Raw genomic sequence first — 27,367 nt, forward strand, 5'->3', positions numbered from 1 at the left:
ATGTAAACTTCAAGTCCTCATGACCCTGGGTTAGTCAATGGTTTCCTACATAGATACTAAATGTACACAAAACAAAAGTAAAACAAATTTGACCATCACACAAATTTAGAATGATTTTACTTCAAAGAGAGACATTAGAGACAGACAAGTTGGGCATGGCAATGCCAGCATTTGGGATGTTGATACAGCACGACTATGTCTGAGATCAGCCTGGCCTACCTGAGTATGCTATAAGGATGGAAGCAAATATACAAGTCCACACGTTGTCTTCTGGGTGGATTTAGATAGACCATACGAAGAACTCTTACAATTTAAGAAGAAAAACTAAAAGTTCTCTTAATTTAAATAGACAGTGCATATTTAAATAGACATCTCTCCAGTGAGGACATACAGATAGCCAAAAACTATACGAAAATATAACCAGCATCATTAGCCACTAGGCAAAAGTAAGTCAAACTACAATGACACCACCTCACATCCTTGAGAACGGCGATAAGCAAAGTAATTAATTGCTGGAGAAGATGTGGTGATCTGGAAGACTTATGAACTGCTGGCAGCAAGGAGAAATGGTACAGGCGACTGGCAACTCTTCACTCCTTTAAAGTTACTGTTTAACTGGCAGTCCCGCTCCTAGGTACACGCCCAAAGGACTAACATATGCGTTCCCAGGAAACCCTCCATAGGAGTCTTAACTGCAGAGTCATAAAAAGCTGTGGAGGTTCAAGGCCAGCTATCCCAATATATCATTAAGGATAAAGAGTCTTAGAAACAACAGAAGAGGCAAGGTAACCACTGGACCTTTCTCCCCAGGAGTCAGTTATAAGACTCTTAGAGAAGTGCCCTCCTATGCCTGGGATAAGACAATGCCCTTCTTTTCTCTGAAGCAGTTTGTGGTCAAGTATGAGACATCCATTAGTTGAGTACCAAAAACAAAAAAATTACCATGGTTTCAACGATGATGGTGAGGTTTCCTAAGCCATCAGTCAGAGCGACATAGCTTCCTCCTTTCTCAAGATGACCAACTGTCTTCAGGTAATACCAGCCTGGTCCAGTAAACTGAGTTGTATGAGCTATAGAAAGGGAGAGAAAGATGTAAATGTGACAACTTTAATAGAAAACAGTCTACCAGTTTGAATCTGACTGAATTTGATTCTAAGCAACTATATTCTATTTTACGAAAGTATCCCCCAACTTTAGGTTTCCATTTTTAAATATTGCAGCTGAAAGATGTAATGGCAGGAAGGCTCTCTGAATGACTAATAATATTGAGTGTGCATTCCTTTTCCCAAAGTGCAAAATTAAGTGACTCTTGCCAAGCCTTGCTCATCGAAACTCATCCCATTCTAAAAGAACAAGGAAGAATTAAAAGATGTATCGTCACCTATGAAACTACACTAAACAATCTTCCATGTCCCTACCAATGACCCAAAGTCACAAAGTTTGAAGAGTATTACTTCACTATAGTAAGTAGAACAATACCAGCAGCTAAGAGGCAATTGAACCGAAGTCTTAATTTTTCCACTAGTTTGAAGAGGAATTTAGAATAATATCATGATTACAATCTGAGAATGTCACAAAAAATCAAAATATGGGTTTAAAATCAAAGCAAATAGACTTAGAATTATCTTGCTTTGGGAGGAATTGGCTTTTATAAAACACTGGCATAGTTTTGAAGCAAAATAATATAAATGTTAAATATCTTACTAAAATATTAAAATGTTACTATTGTTATTTATCTTATTGATAAGGTTATTAGATATCAATATGGTTATATTCCTTCAGATATTACCCACTATTTGTATGATATCAACTTCTATTGTGACTGATATGGCTGAAAAATTTCTGGGTTTCCCTGGAAGTACATGGATCTGGCAGTCCTGTCCTTAGGCTATGTAAACTATGTCATGGCTAGCAAACATTTTAACTGCTAGGCTCCACTTGTGAGGGACTCAACTTGTCTCCATTTACAATTAATCTCAAATTGCTTTGCCATGCTGACTCACACTGTAAGCTGGTTCTAGCATCTACCTCATTTCTTCACTTCATGTGAGAAACAAAATCTTCAGTGTATGATCATTTTTAAATCTATATGAGTCATACTTTTATCTTTTTCTGAATTTCATATCTTCAAACACTTAGTAGATTTAGGGACCAATGTAAAGCCTTACTACTTGATGGGAGATGTCATTCTGTATATATATTTCTCTTATTGGTTAATGAATAAAGCCCTATTAGCCAATAGGAAAGCAAGGTAGGCAGGACTAGGAGACAAGGAGGATTCAGGGAGAGGTAGGAGGAGATTCAACATATAGGACCAAGAGAGCGAAGGTCCAGATCCTCTTTCCAGTAAGATAAGACCATGTGGGGTTGACTCAGCTGTGGGACCAGGCTGGTGGGAAAACTGCTCGTAACAACTATTTCACATAGTATATATATATTTCTTTTGATTAATGTAGATTATAATTTGTATTAGTTATATTATTCACTTACTTTACTGTAATCAATAAAATGGAACTGATATAAATGAATAATCCCAAAACTCCTAGACATGCTGAGCATAGCCAAACATTTCTATTATTCCATCGGCTGTTACCATGATTTGAAATCATATACTTACATTAGATTACCTCTGTCTCCATCACCAGACATCCCCTTTCCCTATGCTGCTCTCTGTTCCCTCTTTCCTCCCCCTTTTTAAGGGAATGGTCTTAGAATAATCAAGTATGAATTCCAGAAGGCTGTCAGGTTACCCAAAATAATATTACAAACCACTGGCACATCCCCCTTGAAAGTCACACACTTAAAGCAGGGCCATTTACATGCTTTGGTGCTTTCTGGTTTGCCTCTTAAAAAGAATCTGGGGAGAAAGAGAATCTAGACGTCCATACCTGTAATCCAGATAGGAGCTTCTACTACATAATGCCCACTCCACGGCTCCTGAGCTGTCATCAATCCACTTCGCCCATAAGGCAATTCTTCATAGTAACTAGCCACCAAATTCCAAGCAATTGTGCTAAAACATTAAATTGAAGAAACATGTAATATGTAATAAAAACATAAATATCTAAAAGCCTGAAGGAAAAATCTCTTTCAAAATTATATATAAATGAACATGAACTTTTAAGTACCCCAGACAAAATTTATGTTGCCTCAGTTTACTCTTCATCTTTAAAAATCCAGTTGAGTGTTCATCTAAGCATTTTAGATGGTGAATGAGAGAATTAAAAGTAACACACATACACAAGCACACATGTATATATTCTTTTACAACACACACATGCACACACATTTATATTCTTGTACAACACACACACACACACACACACACACACACACACACACACACACAAATTCTGCTCAATAATGGTAAAGCCAAAAGATGAATCATGCTTGACATGTCAAAATTTGAAACGAGTACAAGCAAACCTTATCTGTAACTGCTCTCCCACTGACAGACTTCCCAATACACTGATTTCACAATATAATTTTCATGAACTTGACTTGGAGCTGCTGCAATGTTAAGCCATGAACTCCTAATCAGACTGTCTGAGTTCAAATCAGGACTCTAAGCCTAACCTCTGTTTCCCCACCTGTGAAGTTAGGGTAACAAGGGCACCTGAATCTCCAGGTGGCTGGGAGGATTAAGTTTATTGACAGAACTCTAGCCTCTATTTTTCTGCTTCCGCTGAGGTACTAACTGAATCAGCTTGCTGGCCGGTTTGAGGCCATTTCTTTTAGATGACAGACACTAATAATTTACAGCACATACTGACTGAGCTCCAGGAGCAGAGCTGTGACCCTACAGCTCTCAGGAAAGTTCAAGCACAAAACAAAACATTTTATTCCTGGCTGTGTTCCTTACAGCTGAAATACAAATAGCACCCACTCAGAGAATTTCACTTCCCTGGCCAAGTGATCTCCTAAGACACAGAGCCATTCTGGCACTCTTAGAAAATCTAAGCCTTTCCATATAACAAGCACTGCAGGACATCTTAAGATAGGGCATAGTTAGAAAATACTTCTATTATGTGACAGAACATACAGAGGTATTTTAAGTGTCTGGATGCCGTGGTATATGCCTATAATTTCAGCACTCAGGAAGCTGAGCCAGAATAAAGAGAGTTCAAGGCCAGCCTGAGCAGCACAGGAAGACCCTGTCATCAAAACAAAACAAAACATGGGAAGAAAAGAAATGAAGTAAAAATATACTTAACTTGAGAAAAAAGTCATTAATACCCAGTTAAGTGAGAAGCATCTCACTCAACAGACCACCTACCCAGGTGCCAATCTATTACTGAAAAGCTTATAAGAAAAGGAGAATGGTTTAAGGATCATTATTTCAAAATGGCAATGTTATAGGCAGCTCTGTGTCCCTGGGCACTCATCTTCATTTTCTCAATTGTCTGCAATGAATATGCACTACCCTAATGCCACATAAGCCACCACAAAAGCACGAATAGTGTCTTGCTTTTATCAGACTTATAATTCTTTTATAAGGCTAATTTGCATCTACTTACTGCTAAGCTAACATCAAATCCAATCATTTAGGAAGTATTCCCTTTAACAGTAAAAGGGAGCCGGGCATTGGTGGCACATGCCTTTAATCCCAGCACTAGGGAGGCAGAGGCAGGTGGATCTCTGTGAGGTCAAGGACAGCCTGGTCTGCAAGAGCGAGTTCCAGGACAGCCTCCAAAGCCACAGAGAAACCCTGTCTCGAAAAACCAAAAAAAAAAAAAAAAAAAAAAAAAGAAAGAAAGAAAGAAAGAAAAAGAGGGGGTGGGGAGGGGGTAAAAAGGATTGTGTTGTTATTTACAAACTCAGCTTTGTGAAGAGTCAGATAAAGTTATAAGATCCCACAAGGAGGCAGCCACTCAGAGTAGAAGTGGAAGTGGGTACCAACTAAAGGCTGCTGCTGCCCTGTTTTGTTTTTTGTTTTTTTGTTTGTTTGTTTATTTATTTATTTGTTTTAAGTTGTTTTGAAAAGGGGGAAGGGCAACAATTCTACATTAAAAGAGACAAGGGCCAAAATTGCTGAATGAAATGCATGGACCTGTGCTTTAGTTTTTTGTTTTGTTTTGTTTTTTTTAAATAAATAAAAGTTACAAATGATATTTTAAAAATATGAATAAAGACTAACAATTAGAAATGTTTTATATGCTCATATTTATAAAATGATATAATCATGTGAGAAATATGATGGTATGAGACAAAGTACTTTAAAATATATGTAAATTATCAAAAATCATTGCACTGCCTGAGCAAACTGTACCCAATAAATGCAACTTTACTTAATCTAGACTCTTCTCAAATACAGGAAACAAGGCATAGATTAGACAAATATTAGGCATATGTAGATTAAGTCAATAAAGCATATGTTTGCAACCACTAAATCTAAAAAATAAAATTACAGTGGTCCATTATGCTTCTTTTCTGACAGTATTTTCTAAAATGTAATATAATAAAGCCCCCCAAAAGATTATAAATAACTTACGAGGTCATATTGCCATTGATATAATTCTGATTCAATATGCGCCCCCAGCAGCCTGCACCGACGTCATCGTTGATGGTGCTAAAATCTTCTGATGACCAAAGTTTCTTCCCTGTCATCTTTGCATTCCACACTGTACGGGTTCCAGGGTAATGAGCTCTAGAAGAGAAGGGCACCAGTGGGGAGCAGTCAGAAGGTACGGCTTCTAAACATGAGATGAATGGGCTGAAATACAGGTCTTCCCCAAGCTTTGCTATTTTAAATCACTCAAGCAGCTTCTGGAAGACAGATGAGAGACGGAAAGGAGGCATCCACTTCCCATTCTTCCAGTTCAGGCACCCTACACATGACAACAAGTAAACAGAAAGGCAGAAACCTCCATCATGTACAGAATGGCATGACAACATTCTGGAAACCAGAAATGGATGAAAGTAAACTGACTGATAAAGGATAAAGGGGCCACTTCCTGGACCACTGCAAATGAGAACCGGGTAAAGGAAGATTCAGCCTTCCCGGGGAAAGCTGGGGAGCTTTGGACAGGAGGAAAACAGCCAGGAGGAGACTAAGAAAGGTGAGTGAGGCTATTCTGTCTATGAAGAAGCAACCTCTCCCACAGTCCTGTCCTTTACAGACAGGAATCTTGGCATTTACACCAAGGCAACGCACTGAAACCAATCCACAATGAAACCAATCCACGAAAGCTCCACAGATAATAGTGTGTCACCAATTCTTGTGGGAAGAAGACCAAAACCCAAAAACAATACAGACAACCACCAAGAAAGGATTTAAACGTACACACACACACACACACACACACACACACACACACACACACACCTGAAACAGACACAAAACTGCTCAGCCAGGTAAGCGTTCTAAGTCCTTCTGACCTAGGGATGGATTTCTATAGTATAGTCATCATTACGATGGTGACAGTGTATCTTCAGTGTAGACTGAAGCTCATAAGCAGGCAGTTGCACTGACTCAAGACGGTGGTCACATCTCTATGGCAGAAGTCACAAGTATTATTTGAGATCAGCCTGGACCAGAGAAAATAAAGAGAACCACCAATAAAGGCCTTCCCTTCTTATCTGGAATTTGTAGTGAATAACTGATTATCAACATCCTATATGGTCAACAATGCAATTATACAAATAGCTTGTTGTAATCTTGAGCTATGCCTGCTTCTGCCTTCTGAATATTGGAATTAAATGTATGTGCATCATTTCATAAGTTATAACAAATAAAAGTATAGAAGTGATCCAAAAGGTTAGCAGTTCAAAGTTCACACTAAGTTCAGAGAAGACACTAAAGGGAAATACATTTCCTTTGTTTACTGGTGGCATGCATGTCTGACTGACTTATAAATATTAAAGACAGACATCCTTTTTTGTTTTTGTTTTTGTTGCTGGTAAAACTTCTATGTTAAAAAGATGAGAACTGCTTTAGTTACTCCTGTCCTTGATAAATTTCTAAGTTTTCAGCACAGGGGAATACCACTCCTCTAGAAATGGGATCTTGGTGAAACGTTAAACAGACACAATTGTCCTTTGGCACTAGATGTTAGGTTAATAGTTACAAGAAAGGCTTCCAGCCTGACTGGGTACTTTACAAGTTTCTGGGTGATAGGTCCATATGTATGCTCATTCCATGGTAATTCATTAGCTCACCTAACGTGAGAATACCAATCCCAGATGCAGTTTCATCCTCATCACCATTGTTTAAAGAACAACAAAACCAGGAAAAAAAAAAAAAAAAAAAAAAAAAAAAAAAAAAAAAAAAACAAGGAACACCATAGGAGCATAGAGCAGTCCCTCAATTTCAGCACAACCAAAATTGTGAACTGGTTAATTTTAGACATAGGAGTCCTGACCTGTGTCCCCAAGAATTTTCGCAAACACTTCTGGCATCCACCCATAAGATGCTAACAACAGGTCTTTACCTCACTAAGATAACTACCAATATTCCCAGACATTGCCAAATATTTCCTAGGAGATAAAATGACTCCACCTGAACCAACCGGTATCAAGCTGTGACTCAAGAGTGGCTGTGAACTGCAGAAACAAAAACAGGTCTTGCTGTGTAAGAAGACACCTCCTTAGCAAAAACAAGAGGACAAACACCACAGCCGCAGAGTTTGCACTACCAGAATCATAGCACAGATCATGTAATAACCAAAACATCTGAATATGGCAAAGACAAAGCTAACATCAGTTATACCAAAAACTGTAAATGTGGGCTGGAGAGGGGGTTCAGTGGTTAATAGAGCTTGCTGTTCTCTTCAGGAAGCTACAAATCTAGTTCCTAAACATCCACAGCAGACAACTGACAACTCCTATAACTCCAGCTCCAGAGGACTCAAGACCATCTTCTGGCCTCCAAGGGTACCTGCTTACACGTGGCATATAAACACACACACACACACACACACACACACACACACACACACACACACACACACACATTTAAAAAGAAAATAAATGTGAAAATCTTTTCCAGTGCAGTATTAGAGCGCAAAATTTAATCCAATACAAGAAATCTATTAAAAAATAAAATGAATGACCTTGAAAGAAAGAAAGAAAAAAAAAAGGTAGCCAAATGTGAAAGCAAGATATCTCTTCCTCTCATACAAAGAATTCAGTTCAAGATATGCTGATTAGTCATAGAATGACATTTTCTATCAACACTAGTTACAAAGCACAAAGATAAAGCATTCATTATCTATGTGCCAAGTAACGTGGCACCAATTCTCATGCAAACAAGACTGAAAAGGTTGGCACTGTACTGTGTAAGAGGAACTGTGCATGGCGATTCCACACAGATCACATGGACAGTGTAATTATATACAGAGCATTTAAACCATATCAGTGAATTTATAGACTGAACCAAACCTGTATACTATTAGAAAATATATCCTAAGTCATGAAGTAATTCTTGAGAAAAATAATATTAAAGAATACATTTACCAGTATATGAACACAATCAATAAAATATTAAATTAATGTGAACAAAAGAAACTATGACATAAAGCTATGGCAGAGAGGAAAATAACTGCACTAAAATACCTATATGAATAATGAGTAATGAAACACCAAACTTCTTCATAATATGAAATTGAAACTATTCTTCAATTCTAAGAGCCTTCCTAGCCAAACATGTTCAAGAACACAGTCTTGCCTCCCTAAGATCTGAGTTGTTCATGTAAGTCCTAATGAAAGGCAAAATTTTCCATTTTTACTGTTAAATGTTTATATAAAAATGTACAATTACACTTTCTCTTGAAAAACATAAAAGCCCAAATCTAATTTATTCTCAATTTCCCAGAAAAACAGGATAGACATGTATGTTAAATTAAAGCAGAAGGATGAAATTGCTAAAATAGAGACTAAGAAAACTTCACAGAACAAACAACACAGTCTCTTAAGTAAGCACAGGGAGTAAACAAGCATGTTAAAGGGCCTGAGTTACAAATCAATAGGAAGAAACTTAATTACCAACCTATAAATGAATCTTAAATAAATCCAGATCCAATCAAATAAAACTATAAAATTAGAATAATCTATATTTGATAATATCAAGAAACAATTACATGCTTAGGTATAATAATGGTATTATTTATGGTGAAAGGGAAAGAATTCATATGTTTAGAGAGTCATGATAAAATCTGTAGGGAAGAAATACAACACAGTGTCAGCAGTTTGTTCCAAAACACGGAGAAGATGGAATGGATAGACACAGGAGTGGAAAATGGCCATGGCTTCTTTCTTTCCAAGGCTGAGTGATCAGAACATACATATTTATTATTCTGCCTACTTTAGTAAACAATGAAAACTCTTGCATGCGGGTATAGCTCAATGGTAGAGCACTTGCCTTAGCATGTATGAAGCCCTGGGTTTGGTCCCCAGCACTGAAAATGAAAGAAAAAATGAAACATAAAAAATAATAAAATCCAAAAGCTTTCTTTTAGAAACAAAGTATATGCAGAGATTAAGTTGTGTCACAACAAATTAAAAATCAAATTTCACATATATGCAGCTTTTTGTTTTAAATGCTTACATACCATCATGATACATAGAATACACATTTACTTTTTAAAAATCAAACTGCTGAGCCCAATTCAGTTAAGACCCAGAAAGCTGTAAGGCAGATTAACAAATAGACTAAAAAGTCTAAGAGTCAAAATGTTAAGGATACAAAAAAAAAAAAAAAAAACAGTCAGTCAGACTATTTACAAAACTGTTAGTGCATGAACACTGAGTCACAGGAAACCTGAGCTAGAAACTAAGTTCATGACATCGTCTTGGAAACTTCTAAAACTAAATACCTGCTTTTGAATCTAAATAAAGCCTGTTTTATTAATCTAAACATTAACTTATTTATTTAATACATTTCATTGTCATAGAAAAGGTCCCAAATATATATCTTAAAAAGAATGGAATGACTTGTGAGTGGTCAATGTCTTAATGAGAAAATGCTATCTTAAAATGTAATCACAGGGGCAGAGAAGACAAGAAGAAAGGCATACTCAATGCCCAGACAAAGAACCACAAACTGCTGGTTTTCAAAGTAAATTGCACCTTACCCTATGACATCAACCGCCTTCCAGAGATCATGGTCAAGCAGCATGGAAGAAGAAATAGGTTCCCAAAGATTATCACTTGCTATGATTTTCACTCGATGGAGACCTTGATAATCCAGCATTTTCCTTAATTCCTTTGGAGACATAAATAGAACATGGCAAGGGTTAATGAGCTTTTTGTTGCTGGAATATGAACAAAATAGCCAGAGTATATTTTGAAAACTCTGCATTCTGATGGTGGTTTCGACACTGCTTCTCAACAGGAGTGAGTTCTGGGATAATACTGTAGGGACATTTGCCTCCCAAGTACTGGAATTAAAGGTGTGCACCACTACACACCTAGCTAATGTTTTGCCTCATTTTGTTTTGGTTTTCTTTTGGTGGTGAAGGGCTTCATATAAGCATCAATTCCAATGCAAGCCACAACCCTACCCCATAAAATAACATTCAACACAATTCTTTAAATACAGGCCACTCAGGGCCTATGATGAATTGCATGCATATTCTTCAATATCAGGAGTACAGATATTAAGAATTTCATTTTATATCACATCTAGCAAATTAATTATGCTATCAAAAAGTAACATTTCTAATCTAACTGTGCTCTACATTTCTGTGTATAAAAGTATGAGAAAAAAAGAGATCAAAGATTTACAGACCTTGATATAGTTGGCATCAAATGGCCTTTCATTCCAAATCTGCAAAACAAAAAATCCAAAATTGAAAGTTTTTAAATATCTAACAATGAACACAATCATTAAAGTGGCTCTTCTCAAACCATCTTTCATTGTACCTGAAAGCTATTTTCCTATCTTTTGAAAATGGCTGCCATAAAATTTATAAGTATGCCTATAAAACAATATAACTTTTAAAAATTAAAAGTTTTTTTAAAACTTAAAATATTTAGAGAATATTTTTCAAACTAATGTATGGGGCTGGACAGCTAGTGCAGTAAGAGCACTTGGTGTTCTTTCGGAGAACCAGGGTCATTCCCAGCCCTGTGGTGGCTCTCAATAGTCTGCAATCACTGTTCTCAGAGATCCCGTGCCTTCTTCTGGCCTACATGGAGCAGGGACAGCAGGCATACATGTGGTGTACATACACACAGGCAAATATTCATAAACCGATAATCATTTTTCAAAATACATCATTTATTCCAGATATTTCCAACAACAAAATAGGCATTCACACACAAGAACAAAATTATAACTGTAATGTGTACAAAGACTACATTGGGCATTGGAGAACCAACAGCTATGAGAATCACTGGAATAATTCTGATATATAAACAGAGTAAGGAGCATATTATTCACTGTATAGAAGGAATCTGTTCACACAGAGAATTGTAATGATCAGTGAGAACACAAGAGCAGGCCCTTAATCAAGAAAGAAAAGGAATCACACTCCACTCTCCCAAGTTCAGATCATGAGGGTGTGGTTTCAGTACTGGAAGGGACCTTCTGAGACTTCAGTCTTGTAGTCAAGAAAACAATTACAGAGATGGGCCTGGAGTCTTGGCGTGATAGAGAACTTCTACCTAAAGGAGTGCCTCACCACAGCACGTGATCAGCATCACTCAGTGAAAATAGTGAAAATGGTTTGTGAACATGTACCATATCAGAAAGCTAAGAGATCCATCTGCATCTAATCACACTAACGGGTTAAATATAACAACATTAAAAAAAAAATCCCAGATACAAATTGTCAGTTATAATTTGGAAAAGGAGAGTAAAAGCAAGTATACTCTTGACTCCACCCTCCTGTGGCCAGGGCTCCTCCTCATGCCCAAATCATCCCACAGGGGAACAGTGTATCTGCAGCAGTGTCTGTCGCTCGCTGATGATAGCTCATTGATCTTGCTGTTGCTGGAACATGACAGCTTCAGTTATGCCACACAGTAGGGCCCAGAAAGTGCTGGCTAATAATTTAAATCGTGAATGCATGAAAACTTCAGTATGAGTTTCAGTCAGTGCTGGATTAAAATACCAATGTTTATGGAGACAGAGCCACTACAGTCATGCGAGCTGTTATAGAGTACAGTTTTAGGCATGGGGTCAGCCTCCCACACAAACTCAGCATGTTTTATAAATGTTAACCCTGTAAAGGACATTAAAAACAGTTCAGACAGAAGGAGTAGATTTGCAGCAGCCTGCAAACTCTTGCCCATCACCTATATTTTCAAGGTCTGAGAGGGAAAACCAGCTTTCGGTTTGAAATGGTTATACTGGTAATGGCTATGTGGCTCAACACTGGGTATGACCTACTAATGCCAACTTAACATTTATACACTAGCTCTTTATTTTTTAAAAAATCAGGTAATCCCTGCTTTAGGGTACACTCACCAGAATGAGAATCACTTTTCAAGTGTAAAGGAACTACATTATTATTTAAGAACTAGATAAAAGCTTTGAAGGAGAATTTGAATTGGACTGGCACAAAAAAAAAAAAAAAAGTTACTAGCCACAGCCAATCCAATTGCAGAGTTGTGGAGCCCAGCCCTAATGGATATATCTACAAAACATTCCCTCACCCACCTAAGGCTCAGAAAACATTCCAGTTGATGGGGCAGTAAGATTGTAAAAACAAGAGGTCAGGGAGTTGGCGGTGAGACTGTGCCTCCTAGTCATGTAGACACAACTCCAATAAAGTCTCACCGACATGACTGCCCAAATAAGAACTGAACAAGGGTGACACCCATAGACATACCAAAGTGGATGGGAAAGGCCCATGGGGCTCCAATACAAAGAATCACAGCCACTGAAGAAGGCTGGAGGGGGTGAAGTTCCCCAGATAACTGCATATCAAATGGTCAGTCTTGAAAACTTACGCACAAGAGTACATGCACAGACACTGCATGCATATGGTACACAGACATACATGCAAGCAAAATACCAATACATATAAATAATGATTAAAAAATGAAAACTATATTAAGCCATAGTGCAATGCAATATGCAAATTGTATTTCTATGCATAAAATATGGTTCCAAATCCTTTAATGGACCAAATACAAATCAAATTACTTTCTAAGATTCCTAAAAATACATATCCAAAAACAAATTATATTTCAATATGGTACTAACCCCAATATAATCAATGTCCAGGTCGTGATAATGCTTGGCACCCAAAATCCATCTCACAATATAGTAGGCAGTCAGCTGAAGATTTACATAAGGCCAGCTGAAACCTTTGCCCAGCCATCCAGGGAAAGACCACGGCAACCCTGCAGGGAGAAGACACACAAAAGGAAAGACATGAATTGATACTGGTACTACTAAAATCAAGTGTAAGACCCAGTGCACTAGGCAAAGGTCAGTGTATAGCTAGCTGAAAGGAGATTCCAACACACCCAAATGAACAGTGTTTCTACCCAAAGGAAACTAAGATTTCTTACAGATCCTTACAGCCACGTCCTATACTTCCAATGTCCTTTCAAAGAAAATGAAATAAGCCAGGAAGTGGTGGCGCACACCTTTAATCCCAGATCTAGGAAGGCAGACGCAGGCAGAGCTCTGTGAGTTCAAGACTAGCTTGGTCTACAGAACTAGTTCCAGGACAGCTAGGGCTACACAGAGAAACTCTTGTCTGGAAAAAACAAACAAACAAACAAAAACAAAAACAAGAAAATGAAATAAAAACAAATACCTCTCTCACAGCCTTTTTGAATGGAAAGAAATGCACATTTGAACATCTCTATTCCCTGTGGGGATGTTCAATATCACATCCCTGTTCTCAGAGGTCAAACTGAATAGTCCTGAAGGCTTAACCCAAACAAACCACCCTAATAAGATAAGCATAATGTAAAGTTCTCACTCACAAGGACTTCTCCATACAAATTAGGCTTAAAGTACCCATAAGCGAGGCAATCAAGATGAGCAAACCTAAATTGGTCATTGAACAAATATATAAATGTCGACAGCTCAAGAGGATAATGCTGCTGCGTAAAGGGAGTTTCACTGAGAGAGTGCACATCCTTCCAGCAACTCTTTCCACTGTGAAAGGCTCTAGCAATAACTCCTACATCGACTACAATGTTTCCTAATAAGCTCAGCAGCTCATTTTTAATTCAATATATTACCAATCTAGTTTACTGCCACAAAATAAACAAAAAGAACCAACATGATAACAATTTTAAACTAATTTCACTACATGAGACATATGACGTTGAAACAACAGAACATTAAGAAGCAACAAAATGCTAAGTAGAGTGAGGGCCCAGCATTCCAGTCTTTTCTGGCATGTGGGTTAACTGGCCAACGTCTGTACCTAGACTAGGTCTGAAATGAAAATAGTACAGTAGGGAGCATGTGCTCAATGCAAAGATGCTTATACTGTTCCAAACATTTCTGGAATCGATTGTAAAGTCCATTTGGATGAATGGTCTTTTAATTAGTCTTCACTGGTCTTTTAATTTGTAAAATAATATTCTTTCTTTTATCAAGGAAACTAATTTTTAGAAATTTGATATAAGGTATTTAAAATAACTTTATTTAACTCAGTCTGAATGTAAATCTGCTTCAAAATGGCAAATTTACTTCAAATGATAAAAGCCCAATGCTCTGGCTGATTAAAGTACTTCATGCTGCAACAAAATTATAAAATGAATATAATCCATCCAGTGAGACTACTGCTAACACCTAAGCTCTTTATGGGCAGGACATTTTCTTAATTAGTGATTAATGGGGGCGAGCCCAGCCCATTGTGGATGGTGCCATCCCAGGGATAATGTTCCTGGGTTCTACATGAAAGCTGTGTTGAGCAAGCTTCCCTCCATGGCCTCTGCCTCAGCTCCTGCCTCCAGGTTTCTGCCCTGTTTGAGTTCCTTCTGTGAACAATGATCCAGGAGTGTAAGCAACAACAACAACAAAAAATCCCCAACTTGCTTCTTTCAGGCCATGGTATTTTGTGGCAGCAATAGATAAAACCCTAAGACAATAAGACACCAAGATTTAAAAATCACAAGCCAGGCACAATGAAGGCCGCCTATAATCCTAACAGTTCAAAGACAAGAGAATGAGTTAGAGGTCAGTCTGGGCTATATAGCAAGTGCTAGGCTACCCTAGGTCACAAAGTGTGTCTCAAAACTCAAGCAACCAATCAAATATAGACATTAAAGAATCAAATACATACATATACAAGAATAAACTATACGGCATAAAGATACCACATCATAAACAGTGACAATAAAGGCCATTTCTGTTTCATAGGTGGTGGGTGCTGGGGTATTATCAAATCTTTAGTATTTCGTTATTAACAGAGAGCTCACAAGCATGATTCCAAATATAAAAGTTAAAGGAAAAGAGACCCCTAAGCAGTGTATCCTTACCCATGAGTATAATATTAGGGTTCCTATTCTTGGCTTCCTTCATTAACCACCACTCGTAGCCTCGGAAGTAATTCTCATCCAGTTCATAGTGCATGTGGGAGGGCTCAGTGCCATCTGAATAGGAGAGTAAAGGGAGGAAATGACCCAGGGATAGAGTTTTCCAGAGCCACTTAAATTCTCTCTCTTCCTCTTCCTCTCCCCCCCTCTCTCTCTCTCTCTCTCTCTCTCTCTCTCTCTCTCTCTCTCTCTCTCTCTCACACACACACACACACACACGAATGGTGCTTTCTATAGCCATTCAATTATCTTTCTCTCTCTCTGTCTCTCATACACACACACACACACACACACAGTGTCTCACACTCCTATAGTCTCACACACACTCACACACACACACACACACACACACACAACATTTTTTTAATGTGGTACTTTTCTTGTACTCTAGTTCTCATTCAGACATTGTGCAGATAAGAATTATATAAGAAGGTAGCTCTGCAAAATGTATCATTTCACATTTCTCATTATCTTAACACTGTTCCTTAAATAATAAAACCAAGATGTTATTTTAAAAACAGTATTAGAGAAATGCTGTAACATTTTATTACTACAGATTCCCAGGACTGAGTTCTGTTAAACTCTTGATCTGAGGTTTTCAAGCTCCTGTGTCCAACCTCAAGTCCACATCACCTCAGCTTTCACTACAACTTTGATTATGAATCCCTGAACTCCTGAGCCCCGAATTCTTATATTCCACCATGGAATATGTCATGAAACTGTAGGCTTTAAGAAAAAGTGAATATACATGCCTCTTACAACAATATCAAAGTCCTATGCTAGCATTCACATGGAGGCCAGAGGTAGGTCCCTGATGTCCGAGTCCTATGTGCTCTCACACATTGCAAACACCAGTTGTTGCTAAATGGGACCATATAAGAAGGATGCTTCTGGTCCATTTCTTCTTTAATGTCAAATGAAAAGCCACTTATGTGTCTTTATCTTGAATTTGGCTTCAGCAAATGCACCAGATCAGCATTAGCGCCAGTCTAAAAGTTTCTACGAGACACTTTCTGAGAAAAGCTACTATTCCGGAGGTTCACTCCAGCTTTGATTTTCACCTTTTCATCTTTCCACATAAATCACACAGGAATTCTGAAGAAGTGCCCAGCCACTGACCGACCTCACTGTCATCTTCTCCCTCTCTGACTTCATTTTGCCTCACTTTTCCCCCCTTCTGAGTTCTCCTAAATTACACTGATCAGCGGTTATCGGATTCTAAGAACAATAGTTCTGATCCACAAACATCTTTATCACAATAGACTAAAAAGTCTCCCAAAACAACAATGAGCCTCCCACAGTAGGTTGGAAGGGAACTCAAGCTGCCTTCTCAGGGGCGGATGAATTCTCAGGCCCTTTGCAGATCCAGCCTTGAGATAATGAACAATCAGACCACAGCCTGACCAAGGTTATCTGCTCTGCCAACTACGAAACACTTGAGCTAGCCAGACCACAGACACAAGCCTTCCTTCCTCTTTGCAACAAGGCCTCAAAGTCATTGTCAGCCCCTCAATAACATGTCATGGGTTACTAGACCTTTTTATATCATTCAGTATGGTCTGGACTGTAAGAGAGCTCTTCCTGTCCGTCACCAATGTCATGTCCCTGACAAGTGGTCAAACCTAGTTTGTCACACTGGAAGCCAAGACTTTTGTTCTAAAACTCCAATAAGAGTACCTACTAAGATTACCTGTTAAAAAGTTACTTCCAGCAAACTAGAGATGCCTCAGCAGTAAAGACTGCTCTTCCAGAGAATGTGGGCTTGACTCTTAGCACCCATGTGAAGGCCTACAACCATCTAAAATGCCAGTCCCAAGAAGTTCCAACACCCTCTCTGGCCTCCGCAGGCACAAGGCAAGCACATGATATCCATATACCCATACAGACAAAACACTCACACACAAAAAATTAAGATAAATCATTCTTTCTAAAATTATTTTGAAATTGCTAGCAGAAAGACAAACATATAGAGGATACTCTCAAGTTAATATTAATGGGCTAGGGCTAGAATATTAAGTTAAATACTGAACAGAAGTACTTTAAATTTTGGCTATGATGGTTGAATAATAATCATTTAATGTGTCTTAGTTTAAAAAAAAAAAGAAAGAAAGCTATGTGCCTCTAAAACACAGGTTGCATTTTACCAGACATTTTTAAAGTTAGTGATGCCTTAATACTCTACACATAATTATATTTTTCCTATAAATTTTCATAAAATTCAAAGTATGCATGATTTTTGGACTACTGGATCTGTTTCTCTAGTAATCTTCAACTACATGAACAATTTAGAGTCTCAATACTATTTTGAAAATTTGACATAAGTTTTTAAAAATAAAAAGAGAAAATCCAGATCATCAAGATTGTTCAGCAGATAAAGGTGCATGTCACCCAGCCTGAGGACTTCAGTTAGATTCCCAGTGGAAGGAAAGATCAGACTCCTTCAAGCCAACCTCTAACCTCCACATGCACACAGCCATGAAAATACATAGACACACACACACACACACACACACTCCTGAAAATGTAAGAGGAGAAAAGTAAAGTACAGTCTGATGAAGACCATTCAATCTCAAGTGAGTTGACCCTCCTTACGGTGTCCTGCATGTTTAAGTATAGGTTAAAATGTTGGGGGAAATCCTATTTCCCAAATCCTCCTACCTGTTGTTTGCCCATCACCACCTATTTCCACTTTTAACATATGCAAAGAGGCACCAAAGTTTGGCTGTGGGAAGAGATAACAGTATTATCACTGTGTTCCATCATGCAAAACCTCCATATAATCACCCCTAGAGGCCTGTAGCTGTACAGATGAGAAGAGCAGTCTCACAAAGCAGCTTATCCCCAACACACTCTGCCATTGTTTAGAAAACCTATCAGAAAGCTGCAAACTCTGTTGAGATTCCCCATTTCCTTTCAAAACATCACAGGCCCAGTAGCTACTCAGTTTTCCTTACCTTAAAGAGATAATCCAGTATTTCAGAACGAAAGGGCTCTGGGTAATTTACTAGAAGCCGAGAGGTTGCCTGAGAAAAAAAGTTTTCAAAAATAAATATAATAAATAAAACAAATATAGTCATCGATACGTGTCTATGGTATTCACACTCATCCCCCAGCATGTTCCTATTAGGCCACTTCTTAGGCAAGCATAGCTGTGGAGAGTCCTCATGCTGTTTGGTGCATAAGCCTATTGTTTTTCTAAGAGGTACAGGTGTTCTTACACTGACATAAAAGCTGATTGAGAGATAAGCTTATAAAGGCTATTAAAATATTGTGATGGCTAACACTGTCAACCTGACAGGACCTAGGATCACAAACTTTGGGGCATGTCTGTGAGGAAGTTAACTGAGGTGAGAAAGCCTGCCCTCGATGTGAACAGAACCATTTCAGGGGCTGAGGCCTTACACTGTCCAAAGAGAAGCACTGAGCTAGCTGAGCACAGGCCATAATCTGTCTCCATCATCTCTCTTGCTATCTAGCTGCAGATGCAATGCATGCTGCCTCATCTTCCTTCCTTACTATGATGGACCAAACCTGCAAGCTGGGAGCCAAAATAAATCCTGGCTCCCCTGAATTCCTTTGAGGGACCATGTCATAGCAACAAGAAAAATAACTAAAACATTACTCCAATTTTATGTTGGAACTGAAATATTCTATATTAAACCACTTATCAATACCTGAGGACTGGGGCTTGTGGGATCCTATTCCTTACACTGGACTGCCTTATTCAGCCTTAACATGAGGTGAGGCACTTTACTGCAATTCAATATGCCATATTTTGTTGATATCCACGGGAGGCCTGTGCTTTTCTGCATAGAAATGGAGGAAGGCTGAACTGGGGAAGGGCAGAGGAGAAGTAGGAGGAACTGGAAGGAAGGGAGATGAGGGATGGGAAATGCTACTGGAATGTAAATAAGTAAAAATATCTGGGGGCAAGGATAAATGGGATGAATCTCAGGCAATTTTACCCATTGATATCTTACAACCAGAATAATGCTGAGAAGAAAGAGTACTCCCCTCATCTTTATAAATTCCATCTGCTACACAATGATCCCCAAGGCACGGCTGTATGAACAAAACCATAGACAAGATGGATAATAGAAAGAATAGAAAAATGTAAGTAGAAAGTATAAGTACTAACCAAATTTAGTCACACCTAGACCCTGACTGATGACAGCTTGGAAAAAAAAAAAAGAACTAAAACCAATATTGAACCAAAAACCCAAACTTTGGGAGGGTTTATCAACCAGTAGGTGAGGTATTAGATATGACATAACCTGGGAAAAGCAGAGCTGTGTCCATGTCTCTAGTTAGGCAGCAGCAAAGACACGATGAAACTAAGGACCTGAAGCCTTTGTGTGATCTGATGGTCAAAACACCTGCCTTGTGATTACAGACATCATTGAACCTGAAGTTAGCATCTTTCTACCTTACTAAAAACTAGGGTACCAGCCAAGTAGGGATGGCATGCCCCTTTAATCCCAACACTGAGGAGGCAGAGGCAGGTGAATCTTTGAGTTTAAGGCCAGTCTGGTCTAGAGTGAGTTTCAGGACAGCCAGGGCTACATGGAAAAACCCTGTCTAAAAAACTAAAAAGGAGGGAGAGAGGGAAGAAGAGATGGAGGGAGGGAGGGAGGAGTAAAGGAAGGAGGGAGGAAGGGGAGGGAGGAGGGAGGGAAGGAGGGAAGGAAGGAAGGAAGGAAGGAAGGAAGGAAGGAAGGAAGGAAGGAAGGAAGGATAGGTGACCAGGATACTTTCCCAACTGCCTGCCCCATGCAAACACTAATGAAAGGGCTGTATCCTCAAAAGACCCTAACTTCATTTTCATTATGGTTTTGACCTCTTCACATTTCCCCTACACACAAAAATACTCAAGTATTTTTCAAGATGATTATGAGAATATTTTATAGGAGAGATTTGGTCCTCCATGATTTAGGTAAGGAAAATGAACCTTATCCATGAATATGGCATCAATCTCATAGTCATAAAAAGTCTTTAAAATACTAACACAAACCCACTGAACTTCTTATCCACTGCTTTTGGGACAATCTGCTGTAGCATCTCCTTGCAGTGCTTGTTTTGCTTTGCTGAATAATCTTTTGCTTAAATTGTGTGTCAACCCAGATTCTCTCCTTCAAGAATACAAAAACTTTGAAAAGGCCTTTGCCTGGTGACATTCTGGTTGGGGCCCAGGCTACTTATTCAGACTCAGAATCTTCCTACCCTGTCCCTTGGAGCTACAAATCATATCATGGAGCACAACAGATCCAAACCAAACAGTTTTCTTACCAAATCTGTTCCTTCTACATTGTCTACTTCCCTAAAAATGCAACAGCGGTCTAAGTCATAAACCTGAGGTCATCTTTTCAACAAACTCATCCTCAGTCACAAAGAGGTCCTTAGTACTCTCACATCTGACAAGTTTCTACCACACACTGATAAGCCTCTCCACCTACGCAACAATCCAAATCAGACCAAATCAAACTGAATTAGAAAAAGCCCATATTTAATGGATACAATGCTCCTGGATGGCCTTCCAACCCCCAGAGAGGAGACAGGAAAGAGAGACTGGAAAACCATGAGTTTATTTTCTGGGAGGCAGTTTAAATACCCGGTAGAAGTGGCCTTGATCATCTCTTAGGGAGGGGTCATCATTTGATGGGCTTTCTGAGATGCAGCAGGGTTTGGAGGGGAATAGGGGAAGAGGCTTGAGTGGAACTTCCACCATAACATTCCAGACTCTTCGGGTATAGGGATACCAGGGGCTGGGGTGAAGTTTCCACCATGACAACACCCATCCCCTATTCTTCAACTCCACTGGCCTAACCTAGCCCTTCTCACTAGAAAAAGGAAAATGGCTCAGGGACTTACCATTCCCTCCCTGTATTCTACTCTCCACACCAGTTACCAGTTTGATATTCTCCCAAACAAATGGATAACCCTGTCATTATTCTGCTAAAGCTTCCTGTTCTCTAATAAGCTTTCAAAGTAAAATTCCAATTGCTTAGTTTTAAATCCTTTAGTATCCTGGACCCAGTTCTGCCAGTTTGCCTATCACTCTCGCTTGTTTAACCAGACATATCAAACGCTCTTTTGTTTCCTGCCTGCCTGGAATGCATACAGCATCTTCATTTTCCAGTCAGCTCCAATTCAGTATTTAGCCATCATCTCAAAGTCCATTTCTTCAGGCAAAGCCCCCATTAACCCAAGTCCTTCTTTGGGCAACATTGGCACCACATCTGTGTCTCTAGTACATCCTCATCCCCGGTGCTGATCTCACCTTTAAGTTCCTTGATAGGCCATGTCTTCCTCAAGTTCTTGTCCTTACCCATTATTATTCAAAAAGCAGTTACTTAGTAACTTCTATGGTTTGGTTGCACAGGTACAAGGAACATCCATAGGAGGCACTGAACTGAATGGAGCACGAGACCATGAGCAAGTAATAAAGCGGGGTACTCATTCAGGTGTCACGACATCGAGATGCCCATTAAAAGGACAACAAGAGCCCAAGCACATAGTAAGCCCCAGATAAATGGCAGGCTACACACACACACACACACACACACACACACACACACACACACACACACACAAATACACAAATGTCAAAAAAAAGCATTCATTAATGAACACTGTCTGCATGCCAACATTTGCTGTCATTACATAGTATGACCGTCATAAATACTTCTTCCTAGTTTGCATTATACAATCAGAAATGCATAGTTTTTTGCCTGGAGTTCTTTGGCTGCCTATGCATAATTCCTCTTAACACGGTAAATACCAGGTTTAGAAAAGCATTGCACCACTCACATTAGGCAAACACAATAGACTTAAATGTTGAAACACATCATTAAACAATGAAATTTAAAATTACTAACCAAGGTGCCTAAGTAAGGCCTGAGGCTATTTGCCACACCAGGAAGTAGCCTTGGGTACACTTATTCATCACAAGACCTTAAAACAACTTCTTCCTCCCTAATCCCTAAAATATTACAGTTATCACAATTGGCTAATCACACCTGGACCTCACAATGCTACTGACAGGCAGTTATCTGTGTTCCCCCAGAAAAGAAACTGAAGCAAAGGTAAATGAAATAACTTGCCAAAACCATGAGGGGACTGTCCTTACCAGAATGACCCCAGCAACCTGTCAAGGACACACTTCAACTAGTGCACCAAAAGGCGTTCCCTAAAAACATGTGGGGGAAATGGGAGCAATCTGAATGCTGCTACAAACTGTGCTGTGTAGCGAGAGTTACACACACACACAGAGAGAGAGAGAGAGAGAGAGAGAGAGAGAGAGAGAGAGAGAGAGAGAGAGTTTAAATTGGTGCCACATCAAATCCAGTACATTCTGTGTGACAAGTTCCACAGACTGGATAACTTCAAAAGAAGGAGGTCTGCTGGAAACAGTTGTGGAACTCTTGGCGGGAGGAAAATATTGAGCCATAGTTCTCTTGGCAATCTCTGTTCCTCTATTCTTTCTCTCATGTTATCAAAATGCTCCTGAGAGCCTATGCTGACATTTCAAACAAAAGATACAAATGAGAAACTGTCCCCTGAGATGTGGTCACTGACCATGACCTCATCTCCAGGTAAACCAGCACTTTTCAAACCACTCACATCATTCACATAAGTACAAATAATATTGATGAAAACTTCCCCAACAATAGAACTTGTGTACTGTACTTGTGTGAGAGTAGGTTTAAATATTTGGCAAAGAAAGTCTTTTGATGAGAAAAAGTCAAAATAGTTCAATATTTCAAAGATTCACAAGAGCTAGGCAACAAATGCTAAACAATAACTGACCATAAAAAATCATTAACCTGATCTTAGAAAATAGACAGTTGTGGTTGGCCTTGATTTTCTGATGTATTGTTAGCCTTGAATAAGTTGTAGGTTACTGTACCTAACAATGATGATGTCATGTGGTCTATCTGGATTTGCTTCAATGAACACAATCTCTGAAAGCTATTCTTTATCCCAGATAAAAGAGCCTTGCTTGAAAGCTGCAAAATACACTCAGATTCATACTGCCTCTGAGTTTGTTTCTGTGTGTCATCGCCGAATCCACACCCACCTAGTCTTCGAGAACCCTCATCCCAGGGACCTCCCATACCCGGCTGGGGTGGTCCATGGCAAACTGTCATGCAAATAAAATGTTCAACCATCTTCATTCATTACTGATAGTGCTCTTAAACAGTATAGAGACATTAATAATTGAGTTTTTTATTAGATAAGAATTACCTGCTCTGGAGGCTGGAGAGATGGAAACTCACAATGATCTACTTCTGGCCTTTATAGGCACCTGAACTTACATGTACACATATTCCCAGCAGACACACACACACACACACACACACACACACACACACACACACTTAAAATAGAATGTTAAAAATAAAAATGAATTCCCTGTTCTAGGTTATTAAGTGATTGTTTTTAAAGACAGAGTTTCATTGTGTAGCACTTGGTTGGCCTGGGAACTGGCTATGTATACCAGTTTGATCTCATACACAGAGATCCATCTGCTTCTACCTCTTGAGTGCTGTGATCAAAGGAATACTCTATCACACCAGGTTATGAAATTATTAATCTTAAATTGGGCTAAATAAGTAAAACTAGAGATTTCAACTTTAAAAAAAACCTATGCAATAAGGTCTAATATCACAAAGATTGAGGCTTAATATGAAATATTTGCCTTTTTAATTTAAACCAAAAAACAAAAGGATAATGAGAATAAAGAGATTAGTTCATTAGCACACACACAGAGAGAGAGAGAGAGAAAGAGAGAGAGGGGGGGGAGAGAGAGAGTGTGTGTGTTGGGGTATATAGAACATTATTCTGTGCTCCTAACTTTTCTGTAGATCTAAAGTTACTCCTTAGTTTTCAGTTATAAAAACAAAACAAAACCACTTCCCACTCCTGAGATCTTAGAATCAAAAGGAAATCTTTCTCAAGATCTTTTCTTTTGAGAATTAGCCGGTGTTTGCGACAAAGTCAGAATGTGAGGGGAAGAGAGTACTTAAGTTTTAACCAGCACTCCTGGTGACTCCTATGCACCCCAAAAGGGCCAGCACTCCACATCCTTCACATGCTGCATAGCCTCTAGTAGTCTCTGTTAGTGGATGGAGGTGGTCCTCTTTAAAAACATCCCAGATGACACACCTCCCTAAAGAGTCTGTGAAGCAACAGTCGCATAGGGAGGAGGGATGTACTATTCGCTGCTCAAGAAGGGTCCCCATACCCTGCTGCACTTCTGGCCTATGTCTTCCGACCCATGTCCCCACCATCTATCTCCCTAGGGGGTTAAAAAAAAAAAAAAAAAGACAGCCACTAGAGCATCCCCCTCATCACCCCCCTCCCCGAGGCTTCGCGTCCCCTCCCTGGCTTTTTGCGGGGCGACCCTTGAGCAGCGCGGCAAGGGCTGCCCAGGCGGGCGACCCAGAACGTGGGCAGCCTCGAGCTGCCGCCTCTCCACTGCAGACACCTGTCCCCCGCTCGAGACCTGGGGCCGCCCAGTTCAATTCTAACCGCCCGCCGGCCTCCGTCTCCGAGGGGCGAGCGCGAAGCGGCGTGTGCTGGCCCGGCAACGCCGCGGGGGCTTGTGGGAAGGGGCGTCCCCCTCTGCCCCACACCCCTCCCCACTCCCCGGCATCCCCCGCGCTCCGGAGCATCCTTGCCTCCCGCCAGCCCGCGCTCACCCCGCCGCCGCTGACTGCTCCGATGCCGTCGAACTCCCGGCCCAGCCCGCCGGAGTCGTCGAGCACGTAGGCGCCGCTGGACGCTAGCAGTGTGCACAACAGCAAGGGCACCGCGACACGGCCTGCCGAGCCGGCGGCGGCGGTCATGACTTGAGCTTGGCGTCGCTGGGAAACCTCGGGTGGGCTGTCAGCCATTGTGCGGGTCACGTGACCGCGGCGCCCAGGGAGGCGGGCCCGATCGCCTCCATGATGAAGAACTGGGGGCGGCCGAGGCAGCGCTCGCCATCTTGAGTCAGGGCTACGGGCTGTCCGCGCAGCCGCAGTAGTGCTGAGCAGGAGAGAGGTCGGGCGAGCTGTGCCTTGTCCCTCCTGTGTCAATGAGGCGCTGCCGGTCTGTGCGTGTGATTACTTAGTGACCACTCTTCCTACCTCACCTGATGGATCATGGCAGTGAATGGGAAGTGGATGGTCAACAGCTGTCAAAAGAAGAGGGCTGTGAGTGGTCCTGCGCTAGTAGCTCAGATCCCACCCTAGTAGCTGGTTCTCGGTAGGAAACAGCATGGAAGAGGACCGGGCTAGGAGCCTCAAACTAAGCCCCCAGTTAAGCGGTCATCTTGGTTGAATCGCTTGGCTTTAGGACCCTGAGCTTTTCTAAACCAACAAGAACAGCCAAGTCAGGGGAGTTGGGATTAAATAAGATAAAAGTAAGATAGGCGCTCAGGAACACTTAGCAAATGCTAGCTGACAGTTCTCCATTCGATTAAGCACTCTGCTGTATCCAGGAATTTAACCTTAAAGGCGTTAAGAATATGATCACTGGACCTCCACCACAAAATGTTGCTATAACATACTGTTTTGCATCAAAAGACCTGAACAATACAATAGGCCCGGGGTACTCCGAACTTTATTCTGTTTCTTAAAGGAATATGAAAGTCACTTATGTCAGATGCCCTGACTAAAATATCAGGAAGTAGCACTATTTGCCAATTCTTGTTACAGTTGCCCTTCCCGTCCTTCTCTCTCTCTCTCTCTCTCTCTCTCTCTCTCTCTCTCTCTCTCTCTCTCTCTCTCTCTCTCTCTCTCTCTGCCTTTCTCCAGTTAAATACCCTACCAGGTACACCCAAACCTGTGCCTGCAGACAACATGTAGCAGATGTTAGCTATGAAAGCAGCCCACCACAAAATTATGCATGAACTTAAAACATTATGAGACTTTATGATTTTTTAAAAACTCAATTGTGCAGACATCAAGTGTGAAGTCTATAATTGACAACATGCTGTCACAATAGAAAAGGTTGGACATGACTGCTGGCCCCTCTGCATTACCATATTTTACAACTTGCCTACTTTCTAGTCTGATTCAATATATAAGCCATTAACCTGTTTGGGGAGTCTTCTTTTTTTGGGGGGAGGGGTATGCCCCTGTGCCCTGTAACTTGAACTTGTATGTGTCTGTCCACCTAGTCCTTCACATTCATTTAATTCTTAAATTCAGCCAGTACCCAAAGATGGCAAAGGTAAATTTATGCTTCCTTGAACCCATAATAAGTCATCTTCCACTGTCAGTAACTGGTTCCAGGCAGATTACCCTAAATTGTTAGGAAAGTTGTGAACTGCCCTGGGAATTCTGATTCCCCCAATACTGTAGAAAATTAGAGTGTGAATGGCTAAAGAGAAAGTTGTTTTTATTTCTCAAAAGTGTCCTTTAGTGGGAAGCACAGAATCATCTGTGTTCCCATCTAAGCTCCTGGGACACCAGAATGGCAAGGAGAAGACAAGGGAGGCTTAGCATAATTACCTTCGGGAAAAGTTATGTCCTTCCTTAACAGCAAATGTAAATCTGTGTTTCAGGGCAGCTGTCTTAGGTATTTTTTCAATGCTGTAACCACATATCTGGTAAGTGACTTAAGCAAGGCATGGATTATCTTGGCTCACAGTTGGAAGGTACAGTCCTTCATAGTGGGGAAGCTTTCCTGCCAGCAGGACCCTGTGGCCTGGTTATGGCACTTAGCTTACTTCCTTTTTGTTCTGTCCAGGACCACTGTCCTCTATAGTACCAACCCTCTTTCGGGGGAATCTTGTCTCTTCAGTAAAGCTTTCCTGAAAACATCTTCATAGAAACACCCAGAGGTATGTTTTGTGGTGATTCCAAATTCAGTCAAGCTGATAATGAAGATTATCACAAGCACAATTATAGGAGATTATATGAAGGGGTAA

At 40.1% G+C, this 27,367-nt stretch overlaps 1 protein-coding gene across 2 annotated transcripts in view; it reads right to left on the minus strand.

Annotated features, from left to right (window-relative positions):
- The window catches only part of Galc (galactosylceramidase), a 41,931-nt gene extending 16,298 nt beyond the window's left edge, over positions 1-25,633 (minus strand). The window contains exons 1-10 of one of the 2 annotated variants that reach the window (XM_051196153.1): positions 25,152-25,633; positions 18,405-18,473; positions 18,109-18,172; positions 15,394-15,507; positions 13,151-13,290; positions 10,727-10,765; positions 10,071-10,201; positions 5,492-5,647; positions 2,889-3,013; positions 943-1,070 (exon numbers count right to left, since the gene is read on the minus strand). In XM_051196153.1, the coding sequence (XP_051052110.1) occupies positions 943-1,070; positions 2,889-3,013; positions 5,492-5,647; positions 10,071-10,201; positions 10,727-10,765; positions 13,151-13,290; positions 15,394-15,507; positions 18,109-18,172; positions 18,405-18,473; positions 25,152-25,346 (1,161 nt within the window). In that variant the 5' untranslated portion in view covers positions 25,347-25,633. Of the gene's footprint in view, positions 1-942; positions 1,071-2,888; positions 3,014-5,491; positions 5,648-10,070; positions 10,202-10,726; positions 10,766-13,150; positions 13,291-15,393; positions 15,508-18,108; positions 18,173-18,404; positions 18,474-23,694; positions 23,761-25,151 lie in introns of those variants that run through there. The other variant, XM_051196154.1, reaches the window with a different exon arrangement.
- Positions 25,634-27,367: the final 1,734 nt, after the last annotated feature.

The sequence above is a fragment of the Phodopus roborovskii genome, unplaced genomic scaffold (assembly GCF_943737965.1).
Source record: "Phodopus roborovskii unplaced genomic scaffold, PHOROB, whole genome shotgun sequence".
In the NCBI taxonomy this organism is placed as follows: domain Eukaryota; kingdom Metazoa; phylum Chordata; class Mammalia; order Rodentia; family Cricetidae; genus Phodopus; species Phodopus roborovskii.